This window comes from Manis pentadactyla, chromosome X (genome assembly GCF_030020395.1).
Source record: "Manis pentadactyla isolate mManPen7 chromosome X, mManPen7.hap1, whole genome shotgun sequence".
Lineage (NCBI taxonomy): Eukaryota > Metazoa > Chordata > Mammalia > Pholidota > Manidae > Manis > Manis pentadactyla.
The window spans coordinates 96,344,801-96,372,191 of NC_080038.1; the positions used below are offsets into that span (position 1 = coordinate 96,344,801).

At 41.5% G+C, this 27,391-nt stretch overlaps 1 protein-coding gene across 1 annotated transcript in view; it reads right to left on the reverse strand.

Annotated features, from left to right (window-relative positions):
• TRMT2B (tRNA methyltransferase 2 homolog B) overlaps positions 1–22,387 on the reverse strand; it is a 107,175-nt gene extending 84,788 nt beyond the window's left edge. Inside the window, exons 1-10 of the mRNA XM_057495918.1 lie at positions 21,960–22,387; positions 20,302–20,463; positions 19,312–19,366; positions 19,055–19,178; positions 18,552–18,694; positions 17,840–18,109; positions 17,106–17,160; positions 15,695–15,829; positions 14,807–14,906; positions 13,719–13,789 (exon numbers count right to left, since the gene is read on the reverse strand). Of these exons, the coding sequence (XP_057351901.1) occupies positions 13,719–13,789; positions 14,807–14,906; positions 15,695–15,829; positions 17,106–17,160; positions 17,840–18,060 (582 nt within the window). The 5' untranslated portion in view covers positions 18,061–18,109; positions 18,552–18,694; positions 19,055–19,178; ... (1 more) ...; positions 20,302–20,463; positions 21,960–22,387. The remainder of the gene's footprint in view (positions 1–13,718; positions 13,790–14,806; positions 14,907–15,694; positions 15,830–17,105; positions 17,161–17,839; positions 18,110–18,551; positions 18,695–19,054; positions 19,179–19,311; positions 19,367–20,301; positions 20,464–21,959) is intronic.
• Between the last annotated feature and the right edge of the window lie 5,004 nt (positions 22,388–27,391).

Genomic DNA, 27,391 nt, shown 5'->3' on the forward strand with positions numbered 1-27,391 from the left:
CTCCTGAAGACCTGCCACACTCCCATCTTGGGGCCTTGCCATAGCTGTTCTCTTTGCCTCAAATGCTCTTCCCTCAGACCCTGGCACGGCTGACACTCTCACTTCCTTTCAGTCTTAACTGCAAGGTTTCTCAACAACAGCACTATTGACATGTGTGTCCACATAAGCCTTCGCTGTCTGGGGCTGGGCCGTGTACTGAATGATATGTAACAGCATCCCTGTGGGCTACCCACTAGGTGCCATTAGCACTGCCCAACCGACCCCACCAAGTGATGACAACCAAAAATGTCTCTGGACATTGCCAAATATCCCCTGCAGGGAAAAACTGCCACACACTCAGACACACAGACACACACAAATACATACACCCATTAAGATTCAGTGCTTTCAACACCCCAACTTCTGTGGGACACAGCAAAGGCATCCAAGCCTATTGAAAGAAGGTAGAACAATCCCAAATGAATAGCCTAAATTCATAATTACTGAAACTGGAAAAAGAAGAACGGAGGCCCAAAGTCAGTAGATGGAGGGACATAATAAAGATGAGAGAAGAAATAAATATAATTGAGAAAAATAAAAGAATAGAAAAAATTAATGAAACCAAGAGCTGGTTCTTTGAGAAAATAAACAAAATAGATAAACCCCTAGCCAGACTTACCAAGAAAAAAAGAGAATATACACACATAAACAGAATTAGAAATGAGAAAGGAAAAATCACGAATGACACCACAGAAATAAAAAGAATTATTAGAGAATACTATGACAAATTATGTGCTAACAAACTGGATAACCTACAAGAAATGAACAACTTTCTAGAAAAATACAACCTTCTCAGACTGATCCAGGAAGAAAAAGAAAATCTGAATAGACCAATTGTCAGCAATGAAATTGAATCAGTAATCAAAAAACTACTCAAGAATAAAACTCCTGCGGCAGAAGGAATCACCATTGAATTTTATCAGACATTTAGATAAGACATAATACCCATTTTCCTTAAAGTTTTCCAAAAAATAGAAGAGGAGGGAATACTTCCAAACTCATTCTATAAAGCCAGCATCAATCTAATACCAAAACCAGGCAAAGACACCACAAAAAAAGAAAACTATAGACCAATATCCCTGATGAACATAGATGCAAAAAAAAACTCAATAAAATATTATCAAACGGAATTCAAAAATACATCAAGAGAATCATACACCATGATCAAGTGGGATTCATCCCAGGGATGCAAGGATGGTACAACATTCGAAAATCCATCATCATCCACCACATCAACAAAAAGGACAAAAACCACATGATCATCTCCACAGATGCTGAAAAAGCATTCAACAAAATTCAACATCCATTCATGATAAAAACTCTCAACAAAATGGCTTAGAGGACAAGTACCTCAACATTAAAAAGGCCATCAAACCCACAGCCAACATCATACTTAACAGCAAGAAGCTGAAAGCTTTTCCCCTAAGATCAGTAACAAGACAAGGATGACCACTCTCCCTACTTTTATTCAACATAGTACTGGAAGTCCTAGCCATGGCAATCAGACAACACAAAGAAGTAAAAGGCATCCACATTGGTAAGGAGGAAGCCAAACGGTCACTGTTTGCAGATGACATGATATTGTACATAAAACACCCTAAACACTCCACTCCAAAACTACTAGATCTAATATCTGAATTCAGCAAAGTTGCAGGATACAAAATCAATACACAGAAACCTGTTGCATTCCTATACACTAATAATGAACTAACAGAAAGAGAAATCAGGAAAACAATTCCATTCACAATTGCATCAAAAAGAATAAAATACCTAGGAATAAACCTAACCAAGGAAGTGAAAGACCTATACCCTGAAAACTACAAGATACTCTTAAGAGAAATTAATGAGGACACTAACAAATGGAAACTTATCCCATGCTCTTGGCTAGGAAGAATTAATATTGTCAAAATGGCCATCCTGCCTAAAGCAATATACAGATTCAATGCAATCCCTATCAAAATACCAACAGCATTCTTAAACAAACTGGAACAAATAGTTCTAAAATTCATATGGAACCAAAAAAGACCCCAAATAGGAGGAGGAGCCAAGATGGTGGCATGAGTAGAGCAGTGGAAATCTCCTCCAAAAACCATACATATTTTTGAAAATACAACAAATATAACTATCCCTAAAAGAGATACCAGAAGATACAGGAAAACATCCAGGCTACATCTACACCTGCAAGAACCCAGCGCCTCTCGAAGGGGGTAAGATACAAGCTGCGGCCCAGTGGGACCCGAGCACCCCTCACCCCAGCTCCCAGCAGGAGGAGAGGAGTCGGAGCAGGGAGGGAGAGGAGCCAAGGACTGCTAAACACCCAGCCCTAGCCATCCGCACCGGGAGTGCAGACACACAGTGTATGGGGTGCTGGACACTAGAGAAACAGGACAGTAAAACCTGCGAGTGGGTCCCCGCAGCCAGCGCCCCTGGGACAAAGAAAAGCGAGTGCTTTTTGAAAGTCTTAAAGGTACAGGGACCCCACAGCTGGACAGAGGCGTCCCAGCACAATCAGCCCAGAAGGTGGGAATCCCGGGGAACTCCAGGCACCCTAACCTCCTGGGCGGCAGCACAGCTCTGAGGCCCCTCACGGCGATGAACAGCCTCCAGCCCGTTCCTGCTCTGACATGGCTCCGCCATAGCAGAACAGAAGCCTGAAAGTGGCCACACCCAGAGCAACGGGGAGCTTACTCCACAGCGGCTGGGCAAGAATCAGAGACCCCGTCTGCGTGCAGCTGCCCAGCACAAGCCGCTAGGGGTCGCCATCCTCCCAGAGAGGAAGGCCACAAACTAGCAAGAAGGGACATTCTACCAGCCAACACACGCACCAGCTCCCCACAACTACTTCTACGCCATGAAAAGGCAGAAGAATTTGAACCAGACCAAAATCACAGAGACAACCCCTGAGAAGGAGCTTGGAGAGATAGACCTAACCAATCTCCCTGAAAAAGAATTCAAAATAAAAGTCATAACCATGCTGATGGAGCTGCAGAGAAAAATTCAAGAGCTAATGGACAAAGTAGGGAGGGAGACTACAGAAATAAAACAATCTCTGGAAGGATTTAAAGGTAGAATGGATGACATGCAACAGGCCATTGATGGAACAGAAACCAGAGAACAGGAACACATAGAAGCTGATGCAGAGAGAGATAAAAGGATCTCCAGGAATGAAACAACATTAAGAGAACTGTGTGACCAATCCCAAAGTAACAATATCCGCATTACAGGGGTACCAGAAGAAGAAGAGAGGGGTGGAGCCAAGATGGTGGCATGAGTAGAGGAGCGGAAATCTCCTCCCAAAACCATATATATATTTATTTGAAAATACAACAAATACAACTCTTCCTAAAAGAGGGACCAGAAGACACAGGACAACAGCCAGACTACATCCACACCTGCGAGAACCCAGCGCCTCACGAAGGGGGTAAGATACAAGCCCCAGCCCGGTGGGACACAAGCACCCCTCAACCCAGCTCCCAGTGGGAGGAGAGGAGTCAGAGCAGGGAGGGAGAGGGAGCCAAGGACTGCTAAATAGCCAGCCCTAGTCATCCGCACCAGAGCGCAGACACACAGTGCATGCGTGCAGTGCTGGAAACTAGGGAAACAGGACAGTAAGACCTGTGAGCGGGTCCCTGAAGCCAGCATCCCTGGGACAAAGAAAAGCGAGTGCTTGTTGAAAGTCTTAAAGGGACAGGGACCCCACAGAAGTACGGAAGCATCCTGAGACACTTAGCCCAGCGGCTGGGAATCCCAGGGAACTCCGAGCGCCCTAACCCCCTAGGAAGCAGCGCAGCTCGGAGGCCCCTCACGGAGATAAACAGCCTCCCGGCCGTTTCCCCTCCGACATGGCTCCGCCACGTCGGAGTAGCAGCCTGAGGCAGGCCACGCCCATAGCAACCACGGAGCTTAATTCCACAGCAACCTCGGTGATGAACTCCACAGCGGCCGGGCAAGAATCAGAAGCCCCGTCTGCATGCACCTGCCCAGCACAAGCTGCTAGAGGTCGCTGTTCTCCCAGGAGAGAAGGCCACAAACCAGCAAGAAGGGACATTCTCCCAGCCGTCACATGCGCCAGCTCTGCAAACTATCTCTATTGCCATGAAAAGGCAAAAGAATTTGATACAGACCAAAATCACAGACTAAACCGCTGAGGAGACAGACCTAACCAGTCTTCCTGAAAAAGAATTCAAAATAAAGGTCATAACCATGCAGACGGAGCTGCAGAGAAATATACAAGAGCTAAGGGATGACGTCCGGAGGGAGATTACAGAAATGAAACTATCTCTGGAAGGATTTATAAGCATAATGGATAAGATGCAAGAGGTCATTGATGGAATAGAAACCAGAGAACAGGAACGCACGGAAGCTGACACAGAGAGAGATAAAAGGATCTCCAGGAATGAAACAATATTAAGAGAACTGTGTGACCAATCCAAAAGGAACAATATCCGTATTATAGGGGTACCAGAAGAAGAAGATAGGGAAAAAGGGACAGAACGTGTCTTTGAAGAAATAATTGCTGAAAACTTCCCCAAACTGGGGGAGGAAATAATCGATCAGACCATGGAAATACACAGAACTCCCAACAGAAGGGACCCAAGGAGGACAACACCAAGGCACATAATAATTAAAATGGCAAAGATCAAGGACAAGGACAGAGTTTTAAATGCAGCTAGAGAGAGGAAAAAGGTCACGTACAAAGGAAAACCCATCAGGCTATCATCAGACTTCTCAACAGAAACCTTACAGGCCAGAAGAGAATGGCATGATATATTTAATGCAATGAAACAGAAGGTCCTTGAACTAAGAATACTGTATCCAGCACGATTATCATTTAAATATGAAGGAGGGATTTAAAAATTCCCAGACAAGCAAAATTTGAGGGAATTTGCCTCCCACAAACCACCTCTACAGGGTATTTTAGAGGGACTGTTCTAGATGAGAGCACTCCTAAGACTAAATAGATGTCACCAGAGAAAACAAAATCACAGCAAAGAAATCATACCAACCAAATACTAATTAAAGGCAAAAAATAAAATCAACTACCCACAAAAGCAGTTAAAGGAAACACAAAAGAGCACAGAATAAAACAACCAACATATAAAGAATGGAGGAGGAATAAGAAGGGAGAGAAATAAAGAGTCACCAGACAGTGTTTATAACAGCTCAATAAGCGAGTTAAGTTAGACAGTAAGATACTAAAGAAGCTAACCTTGAAACTTTGGTAAACACAAATCTAAAGCCTGCAATGGCAATAATTACATATCTTTCAATAGTCATGCTAAATGTAAATGGACTGAAAGCACCAATCAAAAGACACAGAGTAATAGAATGGATAAAAAAGCAAGACCCATCTATATGCTGCTTAAAAGAAAATCACCTCAAACCCAAAGACATGCACAGACTAAAAAGTCAATGGATGGAAAAAGGTATTTCATGCAAACAACAGGGAGAAAAAAGCAGGTGTTGCAATACTAGTATCAGACAAAATAGACTTCAAAACAAAGAACGTAACAAGAGATAAAGAAGGACACTACATAATGATAAAAGGCTCAGTCCAACAAGAGGATATAACCATTATAAATATATATGCACCCAACACAGGAGCACCAGCATACGTGAAACAAATACTAACAGAACTAAAGGAGGAAATAGAATGCAATGCATTCATTTTAGGAGACGTCAACACACCACTCACTCCAAAGGATAGATCCACTGGACAGAAAATAAGTAAGGACACGGAGGCACTGAACAACACACCAGAACAGACGGACGTAATAGACGTCTATACAACTCTACATCCAAAAGCAACAGGATACACATTCTTCTCAAGTGCACATGGAACATTCTCCAGAATAGATCACATACTAGGCCAAAAAAAAAAGCCTCCCTAAATTCCAAAAGATTGAAATTCTACCAACCAACTTTTCCGACCACAAAAGTATAAAACTAGAAATAAATTGTACAAAGAAAACAAAAAGGCTCACAAACACATGGAGGCTTAACAACATACTCCTAAATAATCGATGGATCAACGAACAAATTAAAATAGAGATCAAGCAATATATGGAAACAAATGACAACAACAACACAAAGCCCCAACTTCTGGGTGAAGCAGCGAAAGCAGTCTTAAGAGGAAAGTATATAGCGATCCAGGCACACTTAAAGAAGAAAGAACAATCCCAGATGAATAGTCTAACATCACAATTATCGAAACTGGAAAAAGAAGAACAAATGAGGCCTAAAGTCTGCAAAAGGAGGGACATAATAAACATAGGAGAAGCAATAAACAAAATTGAGAAGAAAAAAACAATAGCAAAAATCAATGAAACCAAGAGCTAGTTCTTTGAGAAAATAAACAAAATAGGTAAGTCTCTAGCCAAACTTATTAAGAGAAAAAGAGAATCAACACACATCAACAGAATGAGAAACGAGAATGAAAAATCATGACAGACTCCACAGAAATACAAAGAATTATTAAAGACTACTATGAAAACCTATATGCTAACAAGCTGGAAAACCTAGGAGAAATGGACAACTTTCTAGAAAAATACAACCTTCCAAGACTGACTGAGGAAGAAACACAAAAGTTAAACAAACCAATTACGAGCTTAGAAATTGAAGTAGTAATCAAAAAACTACCCAAGAACAAAACCCCAGGCCAGATGGATTTACCTCGGAATTTTTCTGACATACAGAGAAGCCATAATACCCATTCTCCTTAAAGTTTTCCAAAAAATAGAAGAGGCGGGAATACTCCCAAACTCATTCTATGAAGCCAACATCACCCTAACACCAAAACCAGGCAAAGACCCCACCAAAAAAGAAAATTACAGACCAATATCCCTGATTAACATACATGCAAAAATACTCAACAAAATATTAGCAAACCGAATTCAAAAATACATCAAGAGGATCATACACCATGAAAAGTGGGATTCATCTCAGGGATGCAAGGATGGTACAACATTTGAAAATCCATCAACATAATCCAACACATAAACAAAAAGAAGGACAAAAATCACATGATCATCTCCATAGATGCTGAAAAAGCATTCGACAAAATTCAACATCCATTTACAATAAAAACTCACAGCAAAATGGGTATAGAGGACAAGTACCTCAACATAATAAAAACCATATATGAAAAACCCACAGCTAACATCATACTGAACAGTGAGAAGCTGAAAGCTTTTCCTCTGAGATCGGGAACTAGACAGGGATGCCCACTCTCCCCACTGTTACTTAACATCGTACTGGAGGTCCTAGCCACGGCAATCAGACAAAACAAAGAAATACAAGGAATCCAGATTGGTAAAGAAGAAGTCAAACTGTCACTATTTGCAGATGACATGATATTGTACATAAAATACCCTAAGGATTCCACTCCAAAACTACTAGAACTAATATCGGAATTCAGCAAAGTTGCAGGACACAAAATCAACACACAGAAATCTGTGGCTTTCCTATACACTAACAATGAACTAATAGAAAGAGAAATCAGGAAAACCACTCCATTCACAATTGCATCAAAAAGAATAAAATACCTAGGAATAAACCTAATCAAAGAAGTGAAAGACCTATACCCTGAAAACTTTAAGACACTCTTAAGAGAAATTAAAGAGGACACTAACAAAAGGAAACTCATCCCTTGCTCTTGGATAGGAAGAATTAATATAGTCAAAATGGCCATCCTACCCAAAGCAATATACAGATTCGATGCAATCCCTATCAAATTACCAACAGCATTCTTCAACGACCTGGGACAAATAGTTCAAAAATTCATATGGAACCACCAAAGACCCTGAATAGCCAAAGCAATCCTGAGAAGGAAGAATAAAGTGGGGGGGATCTTGCTCCCCAACTTCAAGCTCTACTACAAAGCCACAGTAATCAAGACAGTTTGGTACTGGCACAAGAACAGAGCCGCAGACCAGTGGAACAGAACAGACTCCAGACATTAACCCAAACATATATGGTCAATTAATATATGATAAAGAAGCCATGGATATACAATGGGGAAATGACAGTCTCTTCAACAGATGGTGCTGGCATAACTGGACAGCTACATGTAAGAGAATGAAACTGGATCACTGTCTAACCCCATACACAAAAGTAAATTCAAAATGGATCAAAGACCTGAATGTAAGTCATGAAACCATAAAACTCTTAGAAAAAAAATAGGCAAAAATCTCTTGGACATAAACATTAGCGACTTCTTCATGAACATATCTCCCCGGGCAAGGAAAACAAAAGCAAAAATGAATAAGTGGGACTATATCAAGCTGAAAAGCTGTACAGCAAAGGACACCATCAATAGAACAAAAAGGTACCCTACAGTATGGGAGAATATATTCATAAATGACAGATCCGATAAAGGGTTGACATCCAAAATATATAAAGAGTTCACACACCTCTACAAACAAAAAGCAAATAATCCAAATAAGAAATGGACAGAGGAGCTGAACAGACAGTTCTCCAAAGAAGAAATTCAGATGGCCAATAGACACATGCAAAGATGCTCCACATCGCTAGTCATCAGAGAAATGCAAATTAAAACCACAATGACATATCACCTCACACCAGTAAGGATCGCCACCATCCAAAAGACAAACAACAACAAATGTTGGCGAGGTTGTGGAGAAAGGGGAACCCTCCTACACTGCTGGTGGGAATGTAAATTAGTTCAACCATTGTGGAAAGCAGTATGGAGGTTCCTCAAAATGCTCAAAATAGAAATATCATTTGACCCAGGAATTCCACTTCTAGGAATTTACCCTAAGAATTCAGCAGCCAAGTTTGAAAAAGACAGATGCACCCCTATGTTTATCGCAGCACTATTTACAATAGCCAAGAAATGGAAGCAACCTACATGTCCATCAGTAGATGAATGGATAAAGAAGAGGTGGTACATATACACAATGGAACATTATTTAGCCATAAGAAGAAAACAAATCCTACCGTTTACAACAACATGGATGGAGCTAGAGGGTATTATGCTCAGTGAAATAAGCCAGGCAGAGAAAGACAAGTACCAAATGATTTCACTCATATGTGGAGTATAAGAACAAAGAAAAACTGAAGGAACAAAACAGCAGCAGAATCACAGAACCCAAGAATGGATTGACAGTTACCAAAGGGAAAGGGACTGGGGAGGATGGTTGGGAAGGGAGAGATAAGGGTGGGGAAAAGAAAGGGGGCCTTATGATTAGCATGCATTATGTGGGGTGGGGCATAGGGAGGGATGTGCAACACAGAGAAGACAAGTAGTGATTCTACAGCATCCTACTACTCTGATGGACAGTGACTGTAATGGGGTTTGTGGGGGGGACTTGGTGAAAGGGGGAGTCTAGTAAACATAATGGTCTTCATGTAATTATAGATTAATGATAACAAAATGAATAAAAAAATAATAAGTTGCAAGGACAAAAACATTAAAAGGGAAGCATACTTACAAATTAAAATAAAACTGAAGAGCCATGTTAATCCAGTGCAATATGTATGCCTTGTTTGAATGCTGATTTGAACATACCAACTATACAAATCAAACCATTTATGAGATAGATCAGTGTCAAATCTGAACATTTACTGGATATCTGATAATATTAGGGTATAAATGTTTATTTCCAGGTATAATTCTGTGATGTTATGCAAAAAAATTAACTCCTTTCTTTTAGAAGTCACACTGAATTATTTACATTTTATATGATATAATGTCTGTAATTTGCCTCAAATGAATCCAAAAGGGTTGGTGGAAAGTGGGTGCAAGTACAGATAAAATAAGATGGGACATGTATTTGGTGGTTGTTGAAGCTCGGTAATGGGCACATGGATTTCATTAAACCATTCTATACTTTCCTATGTTTGTAATTTTCTATGGTACCAAACAAAAGAAAAATTGTACAAGAAAATAAAATAAAATCTTTGTACACCTATTTGCTCCTGAGTGAACAGCTACAGTCATACAATATAAACACTAAAGACTAATTCAACCAAGAACCATGCTACAAAGATGTAGGAGGAAGAGTAGTTTGGGAGGAGAAACAAAAAATAGATAAATTCTTCTATGTCGAAATCGGAAGTCAACATATAATATGTAAATTGGATAAATCAAGATATATCAGAATAATGTACTAATTAGAAATATGGAGCACCAGAAGACATAGTTAAGAATAATGCTGTTGTTTCTGGGGCGCAAGACTCCAGAGTAAGGAGGGGTGGGACACAGGAGCACCACCTTTCCTTACTAATCTATTAGTACTATTTGACTTTTAAAACTATGTACTTGCATTTCTTTGATAGCATTTTACTTAATAACTGCTTCTTACGTCTTGGTGCTCTAGCTGACAGCCCCCATAAAATTTACATTTTGACTCAAGCCTCAAGAGTAAATATTTAAGCCTCAAATTTGGGCAGACACTAGGGAATGGAATGCCACTACCAGTAACAGGGAAAGGGATGTGAAAGTATTTAAAAAAAACAGAGAACAGTCCAGTGCTGTGTGTGTGCGTGTGTACAGAACAGACATTTGAACAAAGCAGTAGTTAGGGGCACCAATCCCCAGCATAGTCAAAACTCTGGGTATAATTTTGACTCCTCCAAATTTAACTACTAATAGTCTGCTGTTAACTGGAAGCCTTACCAATAACATAAACAGTTGATTAACACATATTTTGTATGTCATATGTATTATATACTATATTCTTACAATAAATTAAGCTAGAAAAAAGACAATATTAAGAAAATCATAAGAGGAAATACATTTATAGTACTCTACTGTACTTATGGAAAAAAATCCTCATTTAAGTGGGCCTACTCAGTTCAAACCTTGTTGCCTGTTCTTTACTGACTTTGTTTTGTTCAAGGGTCAACTACATTTTGGTACTATTACTACTACAATAGGCATCTGGCTGTACCTACTGGATCGGATCTTAGGCCTAGCACAAATTTTGCAGAGAAGAGGAATTTGTCTGGACAGATGTGGAGGGAAGAAATTTGCCCAACAGAAGCTGAAAGGGCTAGAAACTTGGGTAAATATTGCAAAAAGGTATTCATTCACCAGACTTTTGATGAGCACCCACATGTGTATGGATCTGGTAAGTGCTAGGCCTCAAAGTTAAATGACACACAGCTGCCACCTCCGTGGTCTAGTGGGGGAAGCACCAATGAAGGACAATGCAATATGGCGTAACAAGTGCCACAACAGAAGCTAGGCAGTAAGGAATACAGCAGCAGAGGGCAGGAAGCCCTAATCAGACTGCCGAGTCACATAAGATTTTCTACAGGACCTTGTGCTGGAAATAAATCTTAAAGTGGGAGCAGAATCCAGGAAAACACTACTGAGGGCATTCTAGAGAGAGGGCTACCTCAGACAGGCATGACATAGCCTGGCAGGGTAACTCTAGTTCAATAAAAGTGCAAAGAGGAAAACATGTGAGGATATAGCAGAAGAGGCGGCTGGGAATCTTACTAGGAAGACCCTTAAGTGCAAAGGTAAGGAATTTAAATTTTATTCTAAAAGCTTTTGGGCAACCACTGCATAATTTTAAGCAAGACAGCGGTATAACCTTATTTGAATGTTAAGGACAGCTCTGGCCTCAGTGTGGAGAACACACCAATGCAGGGGACTGGAGCCAGTGAGACCACTGGGAGGCTACTGCAGTAGTCTAGGCAAAAGAAGATAGTAGCTTGGACTAGAATGGTGGTGGAGATGATGGTGGCAGTAGAAATAGAGAGTACAGGGTGGAGTCAAGATATTTTAAGAAAGGAAAACTGACAGGACTTAGAGATTGATTAGATGTGGCAGAGAAGGGGGGGATTAAGACAGAGGATTCTAGGATGACACGTTTCTAGTACACGGTGCTACCATTTACTAAGGGGCAAAAAAAAAAGCACATTTGGAAAGGGAAGAGGATGAGTTTAGTTTAGGGCAGTGGTTCTTAACTGGAGGTGATTATGCCTCCCAAACGATATCTGGAGGCATTTTTGGTTGTGACAACTAATGGTATCTAGTGGGTACAGGCCAGGGATGCTGATGAACATCGTACAATGTACCTAGCAGACCCCTACAACAAAAAAGAGTCCAGCCCAAAATGTCTATAGTGTGGAGGCTAAGAAAGCTTGGTCTTTAAAGGGCTCTGCAAATATAAGTTTAGAAGTTGTTAATTTACAGGTGATCATTCCAGTCATCAGTATAGTTGGGTGCAATCTCCCATGAATATACTCAAAAAGAAGGGCAAGGACAGGGTCCTGGGGGCCACCAACACTTATAGTGGGCAAGGAGAGGATAAAAAGATCCCATGGCAAAGACTAAGAAGTGGCCAGCAAGAAAGAACGAAAATCATCAGAGAATGGTATCACAGAAACCAAAGACAGTGTTTCAGAGTGTGAAATAAGAACAGTAAGTGGTGCCAAAGGCAGAAATAAGTTGAGTTAAGTTTAGGGGCAGAAAGTTTTCATTGGGTTTGACAAAACAGAGGTCTCTAATGACTTTGGCCAGATCGGTTTCTATGGAATATTGGGGACAGAAGCAAGAACCATCAGAATTTTTTAGAAGATGGAGGGTATTTAATGTTTATGAACTAAAAGAAAAGAATCGATAGATGTAGGGGGAAAGAGGTAAGGAAACAGAAGAAAGAAGGTGTGTAATAAGGACACAAGGATCCTGGGGAGGGAGGAGATGAGTCCAAGATGGTGTTTCAATAGGAAGAAGAATAGCCTTGGGTGGGGGACAACCAATCACCTCTTTCAGTGAGACAGGAGGGAAGAATGGGTAAGATTTCAGTGAAAATGGTACATGTTAGGAGAAGGTAAGGGAGTTGTCATCTGATGGCCCTGATTTCCCAGGGAAGAATTAGGCATGGACATCAGCTAAAAGGGTAAAGGTAATGAGGAAGGGAATCTGAGAAGTAACAGTTTAGAACAGTTACTAAAGAGAATGGGAAAGGAAGCTGATGAGAGCCATGTAGGAAAATTTCTGGAGAACAATCCTACAAAGGGAGCTGTGCCCTAGCAGGGAAATTTTGGAGGTCAAGATGTGTCCTATCAGAAGGTACCACCCAAGTGTCAGAAATGAGAATCATCAGGGAGGTGGGTGCTGGTAAGAATTAACAGGGAACAAGAGTGTCAGTGGAGAGTCCTGTGCAGTTTTCATGACTCGGGCTTGTGCTTTAAGCTCCACGAGGGTAGGCACTATGTCTGCTTGAGTCACCATTGGATCTGTAACACCTACCACAGTGGCCGACACATGGCGAGCCCTCAATACATAATGTTGCATGAAGCAGGAGGTTATTAAAATGTCTCTGAGACCAATCTGATGATGCAGATGCCCTACCACCTACATCTCTCATATTTTGCAATTCTGTCAAAAACACTGCCTTCCAAATATTCCAGACACTTGCCACTTGCTATTCTGCCTCATCAGTACCCCTTTCCTCAAACTTCCCTTCTATTCAATTCCTTGGATGCCTGACATTTGCAGCAATGGATACAGTTCTCTTTCCTCCTCTCCACCCTCCCTGAAACGAAAACCTAGCAATGCTCTCCGTTAAGTGGCACGCTTGCACAGCAAAGCTCCTCCTCCCCTATAGCACTATAAATGCTCTATTATTAAAATGTCAGGGATGCTGCTGTTAGACCGCAATGCCCCAGGTCATCTTCAGCCAGCCTTTGTTCCTTATTACCTGGGCCACTTGATTGTGTTTCTCAGGGATGTTTTTCAGATGTTTAGAGCGTACACAGACAATGTTCTTGTCTGTGGAAAGAAAAAGAATTTGATTTATGTGGATTTCTTCCTAAAAGATTATTTAGAAAAACATGTCTGGCAAGTCAAATTCCCTCCTTCAAAGAGGCATATGCAAATATGAAGAAGCAAAGTACCTAATTCAAGCTCAAGGCCATTTTTCAGAGAAAACCTGTCTCCTGGTCCAGCCATTAATTAATAAGCTTATTCTTAATGGAGCTAGTCCACAGTATTTCTCTCATGCCACAAATGGACAACAGACAATGTCTGCTTTCTGTTCAGATTTTAAGAGAGAAATAAAATGTAATGGGTTTTGTTTTTCTGTTACAGAATAATAGAACACTGATATTGATACTCATTTACTACAGTACATGGGGGGCGGGAGGGGGGGGCAAGTGCCAGCCCTAATGAACTGTAGTGTAAGGCATATGGATATTAAACAGTGTGACAAATATAAAATGATGGTGTTTCAAGTGGATTTATTGAAAATGGGCAAATGGGAAGTTCAGGAATGGATATTCTGCAATTAAGTCTCAGAAATATGCCACTATGATTTCCCTCACCAACACTTGCCTCACCTACCAATTCTTTTAAGGTAGATTTATCACAGAAAGCTCTAGCTTTCAGGGATATGGGGATGTGAAACAGAAAAGGCAACTCTAACAAGGGAGACTGCTCCCAGTATAGAAAGTTGTATGAAATGATGATGACAGTAACGATGATGATGAGAGAAGAGCAGCAACAACATTAACATTTCCTAAGTGCTTACTGCAGAGGCCCAGGCATTTGAAAGAAAGAAAGGCTGAGTGTTGTGATTGCTAGAGCTATGTTACAATGACTAGCCACCAGAGAGTACCCACAATTAACCCTGTGGTCATGTTCTGCGTCAAAGACTTCCAATTCAACCTCCTCCTTTAAGGCCACTGTATTTTTCACTCCTCTCCACTCCCACTGACACTGTTCTCTGTGCCCTTCCCTTCCTCTCAGTCCTTCGTTTGTTATTTCTACTAGTCACAGTCTTCAACTGACCTCTCCAAGCTCCCAGGTAGTGCCCCACAGTCTTTGGGTTGCCATCTGGACCTCGGTTCACTGAGAAGGTGGACTTATTTCGGTAGCCATGGATAACAGGCTGGAGAAGACAAGACAGGAGAGGGACAAGAGGTCAAATGAAACCAAGAACCACAACAAAGAAGGGAATGTAAGAATGTTCTCTGAATAAGGACAAATATATAATGCTTGCTTGGAGGGTAAGACATATGTGGAAGTCCATGGCTGAGAAGATCCAGACACTCCACAGATACTTCATAGTGGAGGAGGTCCAATCTTGCCACAAAGCAGGAGTCAGAAAACTTTCTCAGTAAAGGGCCAGCTAGTAAATCACGTTAGGCTTTACAGACCAGATGGTCACTGCCACAGCTACTCAACTCGGCCACTGTAATGTGAAAGCAGCCATAAACAATCCATAAACAAGTGAGTTTGTGTTCAAATAAAACTTTATTTACAAAAGCAAGTGGCAGGACAGATAAGACCTACGGGCCATAGTTTGCCAACCTCTGCCATAAATTAAGTTCTGCCTATCTGAGGCTTCATTAGAAGGTTTCCAAAGTCTGGATTCTTTCTGAGGTAGTAGTGTAGTGGTTGAGAAAGTGGGCTTTGTATCATATAGGCTTGAGTGTGAATCTCAACTCCTGCACTTTCTAGATGTGTGTCCTTGGGTAAATTAATCAATATCCCTGAGCCTCAATGTCTCCATCTGTAAAATGATACCCCTCAGGGTGACTGTAAGCAGTAAATGAGACAATGATTCATGCTAATCACTTAACAGAGGGCTTGGTCCCCAGCAAGTATGCAGTAAGTGCTGGCTGATACTATTAGCTATTAAGGGGACTTAGCAAAGATAGGGAAGTGGGGGCTTACAGAGGGTATAATAGGATGGAGGAGACAACAGAGCCCCTCAGAGCTGGAGGTAGCTGTTGTTGCATTGACCCCATAGAGCATGTGGAGGTAAGACTCTAGTTTCTGTAAAATTTTCTTCTGAGCTTCAAATTTCACCTGCAAAAGAATAAAAGTAATGAAACAAAAGAGCTTTTACAGCATCACCTCAAAGAATAGAAAACAAACAGGATAAGAGAAGGTTGCCCCACAGATTCTTGGGTTATGATTTCAGCAGACAAGGAACCCAGAATGATGGAAGAGCAAGAGCCCTTATAAAGTATTGGGGAAAGGTCAAGAGTGAGCTTTTGGGTAGGCTCATAATTTTATCTGCCCTCTCAGACTGAACACTCAAGCTGTGTCAGCGCTGTCTGGAGATCCTGCTGTGGTAACAGAAATATTCTATGGTGATACTATGTTCTATGTAATATGATGGCCACTAGCCACCTGTGGCTACTGAGCACTTGAAATATGGCTTGTGTGACTGAGGAACTGAATTTCTAATTTTATGTACCTTGAATTAACTTACACAGTCAGCTCTGCTAGACCATGACATGAGCATTCGTACACTGTACTATGCAGAATTGACCCAAGAACTCACAGGGCTCACGGGAAAAATGGGGTTGGGCACACAGAGTCCCAAACTTCATCGGTAACACACAGACAAAACAGAAACCTCATATAAAGTATAGTACCGTTTTACACACATTCAGTGAATAAATGAATAAATATAGGTACCTGCCTGTGGAGTGGCTGTCCACCTGTGAGTTATCATGAAGTGGTGAAACGAGGGCTATGTGAGTAGCACAGAAAGGTGTAAAAGCAGATGTGAGTGGGTGTGGCTCATAATACCCTCGGGGGACTGAGGGAGCTGGCAGGTATTTGAGGTGTGTGCATCTCTGTGCAGCTCAGTCTAGCTGGGCACAGGTTCCTTCTTTCACCTAGTGTTTCTTGCAGAGGAAATCACTCCTAAGCAAATGTGAAGCATTATGTTCAAGTTATTCCCTAATATATCAATCCCTTGGAACAAATTTCCTTTTTCAAAGCAAGCTTTAGAGCATAAGTGACTATATTTAAATGTAAATAGCCACATGCAGCTGTGGCCACCGTGCTGAAAAGTGCAGCTCTATATGAAGCAGGAAGAACACTTGCTACTCACACACAGAGAGCTCTAAGAACAACAACAAAAAAACACAAGTAAGAAAGGAAATAGGCCCTTGAATATATGGCTCTAGAGTTTTGAATACATAACCAGCCTAAAGTTAAAATTTCAGCATTAACGTACTGAGTTTAAAGACCTGTTGGGGCATCTGGATAGGACTGTCTAGTCAAGCTTCCTACAAGTCTAGCACCATTCACCTAATGGAATGGGAGTGAAGACAAGTTGCGTACCAACCTTGAGCTGTTCTTCATAGCTCAGTCTCCAGAGTGGCGTCACAACATCAGCCAACCTTGAATACAGTAATTCAGGCACTTCATTCATCACATAAATATGTACTGAGTACCTACTACACATTAGTGCTCCTGCCACCATTTTCTCTGGCATTTTACTTATCATGCCCCTGGGGAGATAAGAGTCTGGGAGAAGAGTCCATTTTGGCACTATTTAACAAAGCAGAACAGATGGGCAAACCTAATATAAGAAAAATCCAGAGTTATCAGGAGATAATTAATCATATCACAAAAAGCTTCACCATTGGGTTCTTTTAAACAGCTCACCTTCCCAATGCTTTTAAAATATAATTTGACTTACAAAATGTACTTGTTCCATAAAATGAGGTATATTTGTGTTTGCATAGCTGCAACGGGGCTGTTCATTTCTAATCCATCTATTCTCTCTCTGGGTCCCTGGTTTTCAGCATGCCCGCCCCAGACCTTTTTAGAGACAAGGTCCCAGCTTACTATATCCTTTCTGAGGAAAACACACTTAAAGGCAAAGAGAATACTATCTATGATCCAGAAGCATTTCCACCAACATTCCTCAGATGTCTTCAAGTTTGCCCTGGGTGTCCTGCCTCATGGTGCCCCCTTGAACCCTTGTAATGCCACATTAATTACAACAGGAATATAGAATTCAGTAGATGCAGATTCAGACTCACTAAGGAGAATGGACATCAGCCTGGGCCTTACCTTTCCTGCCAGGAACCATCTAGTGATGCAATATGGCATGGTTTCTTCGGACTCTTCTGTCCTCTTTGACACGTCTTGGATAGCATGTGGATGAAGTTTCCCTTATATGATGAGTCCAAAAAGAGCTGTGACTGACCTGTAGGTTTTCTGGCACTCCAGGGGAGCAGTCCTGGTTTGGAGATGAGACCCACCTCGGAGAGGAAGCATCTCAAGCTGTGCATTAGGACTCTTCTCCTAATATCTGCCAATCACAGAAACACTGAAATTCACCTGTATGAAAGGTGGACATACAGAAATCGGGGAGCAGAGGTACACTTATCAAACCCCTTCATGCATTTACCAACCCTTACAGAAGCCCAGAACCTAGCACAGTGACTGGCACAGAGTCAATGCTCGGGAAAAGCAGGCCTGCTGAGCAGAACTGAACTGCTGCATGCTAGGCACTGGCTTAGGCTCCCAAAATATAAAGATGGAGAAAATACATTCTTTGTCCTCCAAGAAAGAGTTCAACTCTCTGGATACACATATGTGGCCAGTCCCTCTCCATATTCTACCTTCCCACTCCAAAAACAATCAATCAACTAATGTTTAGTAATGTAAATTTAATAAATGTAAAAGACACTGTGCCACACAAGATAGCGGAGGGGTTACAAAGGTTACAATCTAATTGAAGAGATCAAGTGCCAACACAGGAAAAGATAATAAAAAACACCTTATTCTTGGTTCCTGATGAATGCTCAGGAAAGGCTTCCCAGAAGAGGTAGGCTCTGCACTGGATCTTAAAGGATGGCAGGGAGGTGAATTAGATGTTTGGAAGACAGTGGCTAGGCTGGTCTGGCTTACACGGTACTTGACCTTAGGGAATACAGGAAATAAAGCTGAAAAGTTACATCAAAGTTGAGATCTGCAAGAACTTTAATGCCTGAATAAAATATGGATTTTATTGTTAAGGCAACAGTGAGTTGATGGTGGCTTTATATAGAGAAATAAAGATGAACTAGGTTAACAAAAAGCAAATTCATGTCTGAGGCAGGTGTTTGAAATGGTAGGTAAATATCCAAATGGAAATCTCTAACAAGTTGAGAAGCAATACTACAAGTCAGGAGAGAAGTCTGGGCTAGAGATTTGGTTAAGTGTCTCTAAAAGTACAAGCTATAAGATTAAAAATAAAAAGAGCTTTCATTAAAGAGATAAGCAAAGGGCCAATGACTATACCTAGGAGAAAGGCAGTTTTTGGAGAGCAAGAATGGACGCTGGTGACCCAGGAGAACCAGGACAGTGCAGAGCTTGGAGGCCAAGGAAGATACCTTTCAGGTAGGCACAGACACCTCCAGTAAGTCTGAGGCCAAAGAAGAGAAATAAGGTAAAATTGTTAGTGGCAGTCAGAAGGGACAAATGAAGGTTTGAGAACTTAGGAGTGCAGACCATACAGTCAGGGCAGATCTGAGCGGTCCCCAGGCTCCACCACTTACTAGCTAGATGACATCTGGAAAGTTAATCATTCCCTCTGACCTTCCTTTCTTTCATCTGTAAAATGAACATAATAGTACCTACCTCATACAGTGGTTATAACAGTTAAATAAAGGATGATTAATAAAAAGCACTTAGCAGAAGATTGAAGAGATGATTTTGTAAAGCTCTGAGCAGAGCATTCAGTGCCTGACAAAATCTGTGTGTGTTAATCCTGTCAGAGTGCTTAGAGTGTATGGGACTGAGCAGGGGTGGCAATACTGAAGGAGAGAAGCAGGGTTACGGCATAGTGGGAGTAGCTATTAAGGCAAAAGCTGGAAGAGTTATAGCAAGTGGAAAGCCTCATTTTGGAAAGAGGAAGGAATCCCTGTTCCTCCAACACAAGACTGTGTTGTTGCCTATTTACCTTACCGTGCCTGCTCACTGCTGTGTAACTTAAACTTTGAGTATCTAGGACCCATGAATGGACTGGGCTGGACACCTTACTGATCTGCTGTGAAATTACATTTTGCCCTTGCCCTCTACCTTGGATTTCATCCCCATGTTAAGTCATACCTTAATTTAGAATGATATATACTGAAAAGTCCAATGTATGTGATAGATTTATTAACATAGATTCTTCCATGGCGCCCTCTATTACTGTGAAATTAGTACGCAATGATCACTAGGTAACTTACAGGATGCTGACTGTAATATTTAGCTCATACCCCATTTTCTGTTTACAAAGTACTGAAGAAAGGAACTGTCACAGCATGGAAGCATTTTTGGGGGGGATTTTAAATTTCTAACAGAATACATTTAAGCTGGCCCAGAGTTGAGGTGTTACTGAGAGCACCCAGCCCAGGAAGAGTCTAGTCTTTAAGAACATGGGCTTTGGAGCCATGTTCTAATCCCAGCTCTGCTTCTCACTAGTTCTGTGACTTTGGGCAAGTTACCTAAGCATTATGAGTCTCAGTGTCACAGTCTATAAAAATAGGACTGGCAACACCTACCTTTCAGGGTTGTGTTAAGAAATAAACGAGCTCATATATATGAAGTGTTCAGGACTGTGACTAACACAGCAGGTGGTCAACGTGTGTTACTTCCCTTCCTTAGCCTCTGATTCGAAGCATGACATTGACTTCTTTGTGCCTGAACATGTCCAACCTGCAAAACTGGCAAGATGTAATAATGTGAGTGTTTATTATGTGGGAAAGTTAAACACACACACACACACACTTTCCTAACCTTCTGCATTAGTTCCTGTTGGAGTGTGGTGAGCTTAAGGTCTGCCATGGAGCACCTGTTAATACTATCAAAAGTGTGTGACCTGTGATAGACATTTTTCCAAGGTAAGACAAATGTATGTATTTGATAAGAACAGAAACAAAAGCCAGAGAGAAGAAATGAGAGAAGAGGCAGGAGACAAAGAATAAGGCATGGTTTTCTGTAGGGGTGGGGAGTCTGAGGAGGCTCACACTATAGGGGAAAGGAGTGGTGCTGGTCCAGGAGAGGGTCCCTCTTCCTCCAGCTGGCAGAGAAAGAAGCTGCAGGCCCGTTTGGGGATTAGCAGAGAAGGAACAGGGGGGCTGAGGAATTTGAAGTCAGCTATCCTTGCCCCACAACATTTAGACATTTTTGTGGGTGTGTGGGTCTTCTCACTGGTGACTACCACCGTGACTGTGCTCTACTTGTCCTGTACCTCAGCAGGGGGACCCTTGTCCACCTAGGTGTCTTCCTCCAAATGATCAGAAATGGCCTAAAATCAGACCCTACTATATCAGGGTGTCAACTGGCCATCTCTCCTTGTAAAGGGTCTTTCATCATATTTAGTAATTTCTGTACTGAAATATATTTTTTTAAGGAAGCACAGCAACACCAGTCAGAGTTATGTTCCTTTGTTTCTTGACGTCAGAGAGTGCGTTTGTTCACAGAAAAGCCTATTTTCTTTTTAACATTTTTTCCTGTTCTAAATAAATGCTTGGGTTAAAAAAAAAGTGTGTGACAACTGCTGTATTTTCGCCTCAGGAATTAATCGGACAAGTACTCAGGATCCAGAGCGGCCAGATGGAAAGGCAGACCAATTCTCTAGGGCTGGAATAGCTAACCTGTCTGAAATCCTCAGAGAGCTTCAATGTTCACCCACAGACAAGGGTCCTCCTTACACCGTCGGTTCACCGTTCCTTCAGTTGGCCGGCCCTAGACATAGTTCTCTGCTAAACCACGCGAGCGCTGGCGGCGGGCGCGAGGGGGCGGTGTTAGTGCTGCGTACCGACTGCAGCCCACAAGCAGTCAGGACTTTCCTTCCCCGTCAGACCCTTTTACCCGCCCCGCCAAACCCCTCTTCTTTGGCCGAGTCCTGCCCACCGGGTCGGTAGGAAGGATTAACAAGGAGGAGAAAGTAGAAAAGCCTACCACTGAACTTGCGCGGGCCGCAGAACGAGGGGAGACGGAAACCCGGGAGCGGGGCAGTTAGCACAGGCAGACGCAGGGCTGGGCGCGACCTTGAGCAGCCAGCGTCAGTACCGTCCCCGTCCCCGTCCCCACCCCCGCCTGCCCTCTCAGTTCTCTGCCCCGCGGGCAGTACGAAGTACAGTAAGGATTAAATCGGATTTTCTGGGCTCTCCACGTACCCGTCTTACTTCTGTAACCAAAAAATCCTTTTACAAACCTGTGGCGCAAACGAAAGGACCAGAGAATGGCCTGGATCGCTGCTGCGGGGAGTCACTTCCTGGTGCGCAAGAAGTCTCGATACGCGACGCACACGCAGCCAGCCCGGGGATGACGCGACTGGACGCAGGGCTCCTCCCCGGCAAGGCCGGCCGGCCTGGGAAGCTCGTCTAGGGGTACCCCTCTCCCTACTTTGCCTTAGGAACCTTCCTCAGAAGCACTCAATGCCCTATTGCCAGGAACCTTCCTTCCCCAAACTCCTCTCCCGTCGCCTCCCTTCCTCTCCCCTCCCTTTCCCTCTCCACGACCCCTCCCTCTGCGTGCACAGTGCACTGGCCCGCTGGTGGATCTGGATAAACCTCAAAAATCACAAAGGAATTCGAACTACTGTATTGTTGGTGCTACCCATCTCAGGGGTGCTTGCGGTTTAACTTTTTCAACCGAAAGAGTTTCCTAATGGTAGTATTGCAGTCATCAGATGCTTAGCAGGGTGGAAAGTTGGAGAGGATGGTCAGGGTGGTTTCCTCAAATCGCAACCTTTTGTTAAAGTCAGCCCTATTCAGGGTCATAGGGTTTTTCAGGCATTGTTCTCCATTTTCTGTTGCATCGGAAAGGTATTGTTATGATGAAGGGAACTTGGTTACCTACGTGGGTCCCACGCAAGGCGACTAAATCCTAAAACCTCAGGGAAAGAACTTCAACTATAAAATTCAGAAGGAGGCTAAATACCACTAGTTCATGTACCAGCTTCTGGACTATATTAAATGATTTCTGTAATTTTGAGAGACCTCACGAGCCCAACCAAATGAGTAAGAGAACACTGAAGGATGCACATGAGCGATATAAAAAATTGTTTTAGTAGAATTAAAAATTACAGCAAAGTGAATCTACATTCTACAACACAATTTTTATGCTTAATAGTAACTGGGCTTCAATGGGAAGCATTTTAAGTCAACATTTCAGTAGTCAAATAACATGCCTATTATGTGCAAGGCAATGCATTAGCTTTAGTGAGCGGAGCAGTAAATTAAATGGCCCAGTACCTCAAATAACAGCAAACGTTAAGTCAGCCAAATCAAGATTTGAAGCCCAGGTCGGCCGCCTATAAGCTGTGTGACCTTGGGCAAGTTACTTAATTGCTCAGTGCCTCAGCTTCCTCATCTGAAAAATATGTCTGTAATAATTGCACCTACCTCACAGGATTGTGCTAAAGATTCAGTAAGTTAATACATGCAAAGTGCTTAGAACAGAGTGAGCACTCATTAAATAAATGTTAGCTAATACTAAAAAATAATTTCATATACTGCGTGTGTATACACATACATGCACACATGTGCATATATATACCTTTATACTTTTTTTAAAAAAAATATTTTACTTCCCATTTAAAGGCTTGAACAGGTAAATACTTGATTCAACTTATGGCTTTCCTAACTATGGCTCTTAAAGCAAAATTTAAGCTCAAACCACTGCTTCAAGCATCAAGGCTAGCAGAAAACAGTCAAGTGAGACCAGGCCAGAGAATACACCTTTGGTTCTTTGCTCCCTTTCTCTTAACTTTAAGTCCCCTCTTCGTATGGATAGCCAACCCTACTCCTTTCCTTGCCTCTTCTTCCCCTTTCTTCTCCTTCCCATGCCTTTCTGCTCCTTTATCTTGTCTCATCTTGGCCTTCTTTGTTGTGCCTAGCATTGATCTAGGTGCCCAATAGGAGCTCAATAAATATTTAATGAATTGAACTGAATCCCACCTTGTCTACTGAAAGAGAAAGGTCATATCTTCACTCGCCCCCACCCCCACCCCCACTCTATCTGTTCTGAGCATCCAAGCAAAGTCATTTAAAGCAGGACTGTCATTTGAGAAGGCAGAACCCTGAGGGGTAAAGAGGGAAAGAGATTAAGGAAGCTATAATGTAATTATTTAGCCATTAACTATTTTGTATTTATTTAGTCTGATAAAGTGTGTTCTTCTATAAAAAAGAAATCATTACATTCATAAGAGGGGAAAGAAATATCCTATATTATAGAAAAGGTTAGATTCTTCAACTTGAAAGTCAATAAATGGACATGTCATGGATGATAAGCAATATTGTTAAATAAGAGCTGAAACCAAGATAACCTTTGCTTAACTTCGTTATCAGCAAACCAAATCACAACAAAGTGAAGTCTCTAGAAATTTGTCAGACATTCTCATTTTGGTTCAAGGAAAAGATTTCTAAGGCTACATCATTATCTTTCAGAAATAACAAGTATTTGAATCACATTAATCACCTTCTTCAGACGTGCTTTCCTTGCACCTAGGACTGCATTAGACGCTATGAGGGACAGACAGGTAGACCACACCCTCAAGATTGTATGACCGTATGACCTGACAGGAAGACAAGACTCACAATGTGAGAATACACAACAATGGGCTTTGGTAATTCTAGGAAAGCAGCAGACCCTCTTGGTAGTCAGGGAAGCAAGAGTATTTGAGAATTGAGTTGAATGCATAGGATTTAAATAACTTGAGAGGAGGTGTGGGCTGCAGCATGAAAACAGGAATAAGCCATATGTGTCCAAGGCCCATGAGGAGGCAAGCCCAGCTAGATGGGAGAGTTAAAGTCATTAGAAATCCAGCTGATTAGATCAGTAGGTGGTGAGGGGGTGTAATTTATGAAGGGCCTGGAGTGCTGGGATGAGGGGTTTGATCTAGTTCCCTTAACAACAGGTAGCTAATGAAGAGTTTTTAATGAAATGTTTATGCAAGAGAACTCCAAATGCTGTGTGTGGGATGGATGTTAGGGTGTAGTGACCTGGAAGCTGAGGGAGTTGGCTGCAGTTATCTAATTGGGAGATGTTAAGTCTCTGTACTAAGGCAGGCTACAATGCATTCTGCAAGAATTCCTCAAAATGGAGACAGAAACCTATATGCAAGGTAATCAGCTGGGGTGACTGTAACAAATGCAGGTTCCCGAGCCCCACTCCAGAGTTCCAGAATCAAAATCTCCAGAGGGTAGGGCTCAGAAATATCTGGGTTTTTAATATGTACCCCAGGCAACACCCATTAAAATTTGAGTCCTACTACCATGTATCAACTGAAATTCCAGTTGAGTTGAAGGTCAAAAAAAAACAAATCACAAAAACTCTGAAATAAATTATAGATGATTATGCATCTGAAATTTGGGTATAGCAGAACTTTATAAAATGAAAACCGGTAGGGAAAAAAAAATGCTACACAGGTAGATTTTACTACATGAACCTTGAGAACTTCTACATGACACAATTATAATTAAATTAAATCATAAACAACAAAGAGAAGAGATATGCAAGAATGGCAAGGGTCATTATCTTTATTGCAGAAAGAGCTTATGTAAATTTGTAAGAAAAGCACAATGATCCTAGTAGAGACCTTGGCAAAGGCAAGGAGAGCTAATGCACAGGAAAAGGGATATAATTGCTCAAAAATTGCTTTCTTCTACCTCACTAGTAATGACAGAACATGCAAAGTATATCAAGTGGAGAATATTATTTTACCTATCAAACTGGTGAAGATTAAAAGTTAACTGATATTCCTTCAAGTACACCATGGACAGTGAAGCAGATGCTCTCACACATTGTTGGCAGGATTGTAAATTGATACAGCCTTCCTGGAAAGCAATTAGAAACAAGAGCCTTTAAAAACTTCATACCATTTGCCTTAGAAATTCCACTTCCAGGAATCTCTTCTAAAGAAGTAGATATGTGAGCAAAGATATGTCCAAAGGGTCTCAAGGATAAACAATAAAAATGCATCTTCAAGGTCCAACATTAGAAAAACAAGGAACAGTTACATAAAGTATGGTCTGTGCATACAATATTGCAGAGCCACTAAAAATTACACACATGGTATGATGTTAGAATTCAGAATGGCATTACCTTTAGGGTGTGGGGAGTGGCTGGCAGAGGGGCATAAAGGGGCTTCTGAGGTGCTAATAATATTCTATTTCTTCACCTGGGTGCTGTTCATTTGGGGAAAATCTATCACACTGTATTTTGATATGTGTACTTTTCTGTATGCATGTTATTTATACTTCAATAAAAATTTAACTTAAAATTGTGTCTTTGAAAAGTTTGTAATGACATGGAAATATGTGTAAAAGGCAATCTCAAGTGAAAAAGTCAGGATAAACAATTGTGCATTAAGTATGTAAAGAAAAAATGCATTGGGAGGCAATTTGCTGTTTAGAGTGGTTGCCTCTTGATTCTGGGCTTGGGGGTGATTAATTTGTTGGCTTCTTTTCCATTTCTGTACTTTCCAATTCTTCTAGAATGGACAGGCATTACATTTATAATAAAAACAAATCAGAGAAAAAAGTGAATTGATGAATTTTGGTGAAGTCCCCATAGTCCAGACTGTGAAACTGAGAAGTAGACTTCCAGTTCCCACAGATATGATTTAGACTCTGAGGAACTAACTTACATTAAGCAGATTTACAGGAGACTGGTTTAAAAGCCAAACTCCAGTGAGGATATAGTTTCCAGTGACTGAAATCTCCTATCTAGGGTTATACCTATGAGCTATTAATGTACCTGAGAAACCAAACCAGCAATCAGGACACTTGTAATTTGAACATACAGAGTTAACTGGTTTTGAAGGAGCTCTTCCACTGGTTATTTGTAACCTGTCTACCAGACCAGTATTCCTGTTACTTAAACAGTATGGAACAAAAACTGACTCTCCAATGTTGTTTTTTCCACCATCTCTAACTAGTTACCAGAATCTTCTGTCATTACAATATTACCTGCCTCCTATCCTCATCACATGTCACAGTTGCCAAGGTAACAGCTCATCATACATGAATTACATTCTAAGTTGGGAGCTCCCAGGTGAGATGTTGGGAAGCATCTTAATCTCATTTGCAGTATATCTACAAATTATATTTACAAGGAGTCACGTCGAGGAATAGTCACAGATGGCTAGTTTCATCCACTGTGAGCTTTGTTTTTAAGTTCTTCAACTGAAGAGTTTATCCTTTCCTGATTTATGTGTCTAATTTTTTTCTAAATTATATCTCTTAGGTTTGGAAATAAATATTACTTTTGGGGCCCTTCAGTTCAGTGATACCCATAAAGAGTTTTTAATGACAGTACCTAGGAGAATGGTACTGCCGTTTACAAAACAGGGAAATAAGAAAGGGACTCTTTGGGGAGAGGGAGATGGTAGTGGAATGCCAAGTGACAGTCCAGTGGGCATGTAGAGAAAGAGTTAACATAACAGGAAAGCTCTTATGTTGTATGGGGGAAGATTACCCTGGAAACTGTCACTAAACTACCTAGGTACCTTTATGTTCTGGTTTCTAAGGTAACATAGATACTTAGTACCTCACATGTATTTGGCTGGTGCTTATATCCATTTTCTCACTTAATAAGGTCCTAACCCTTTCCTTTTTAGAGTGTTGACATTTGCAATTCAAT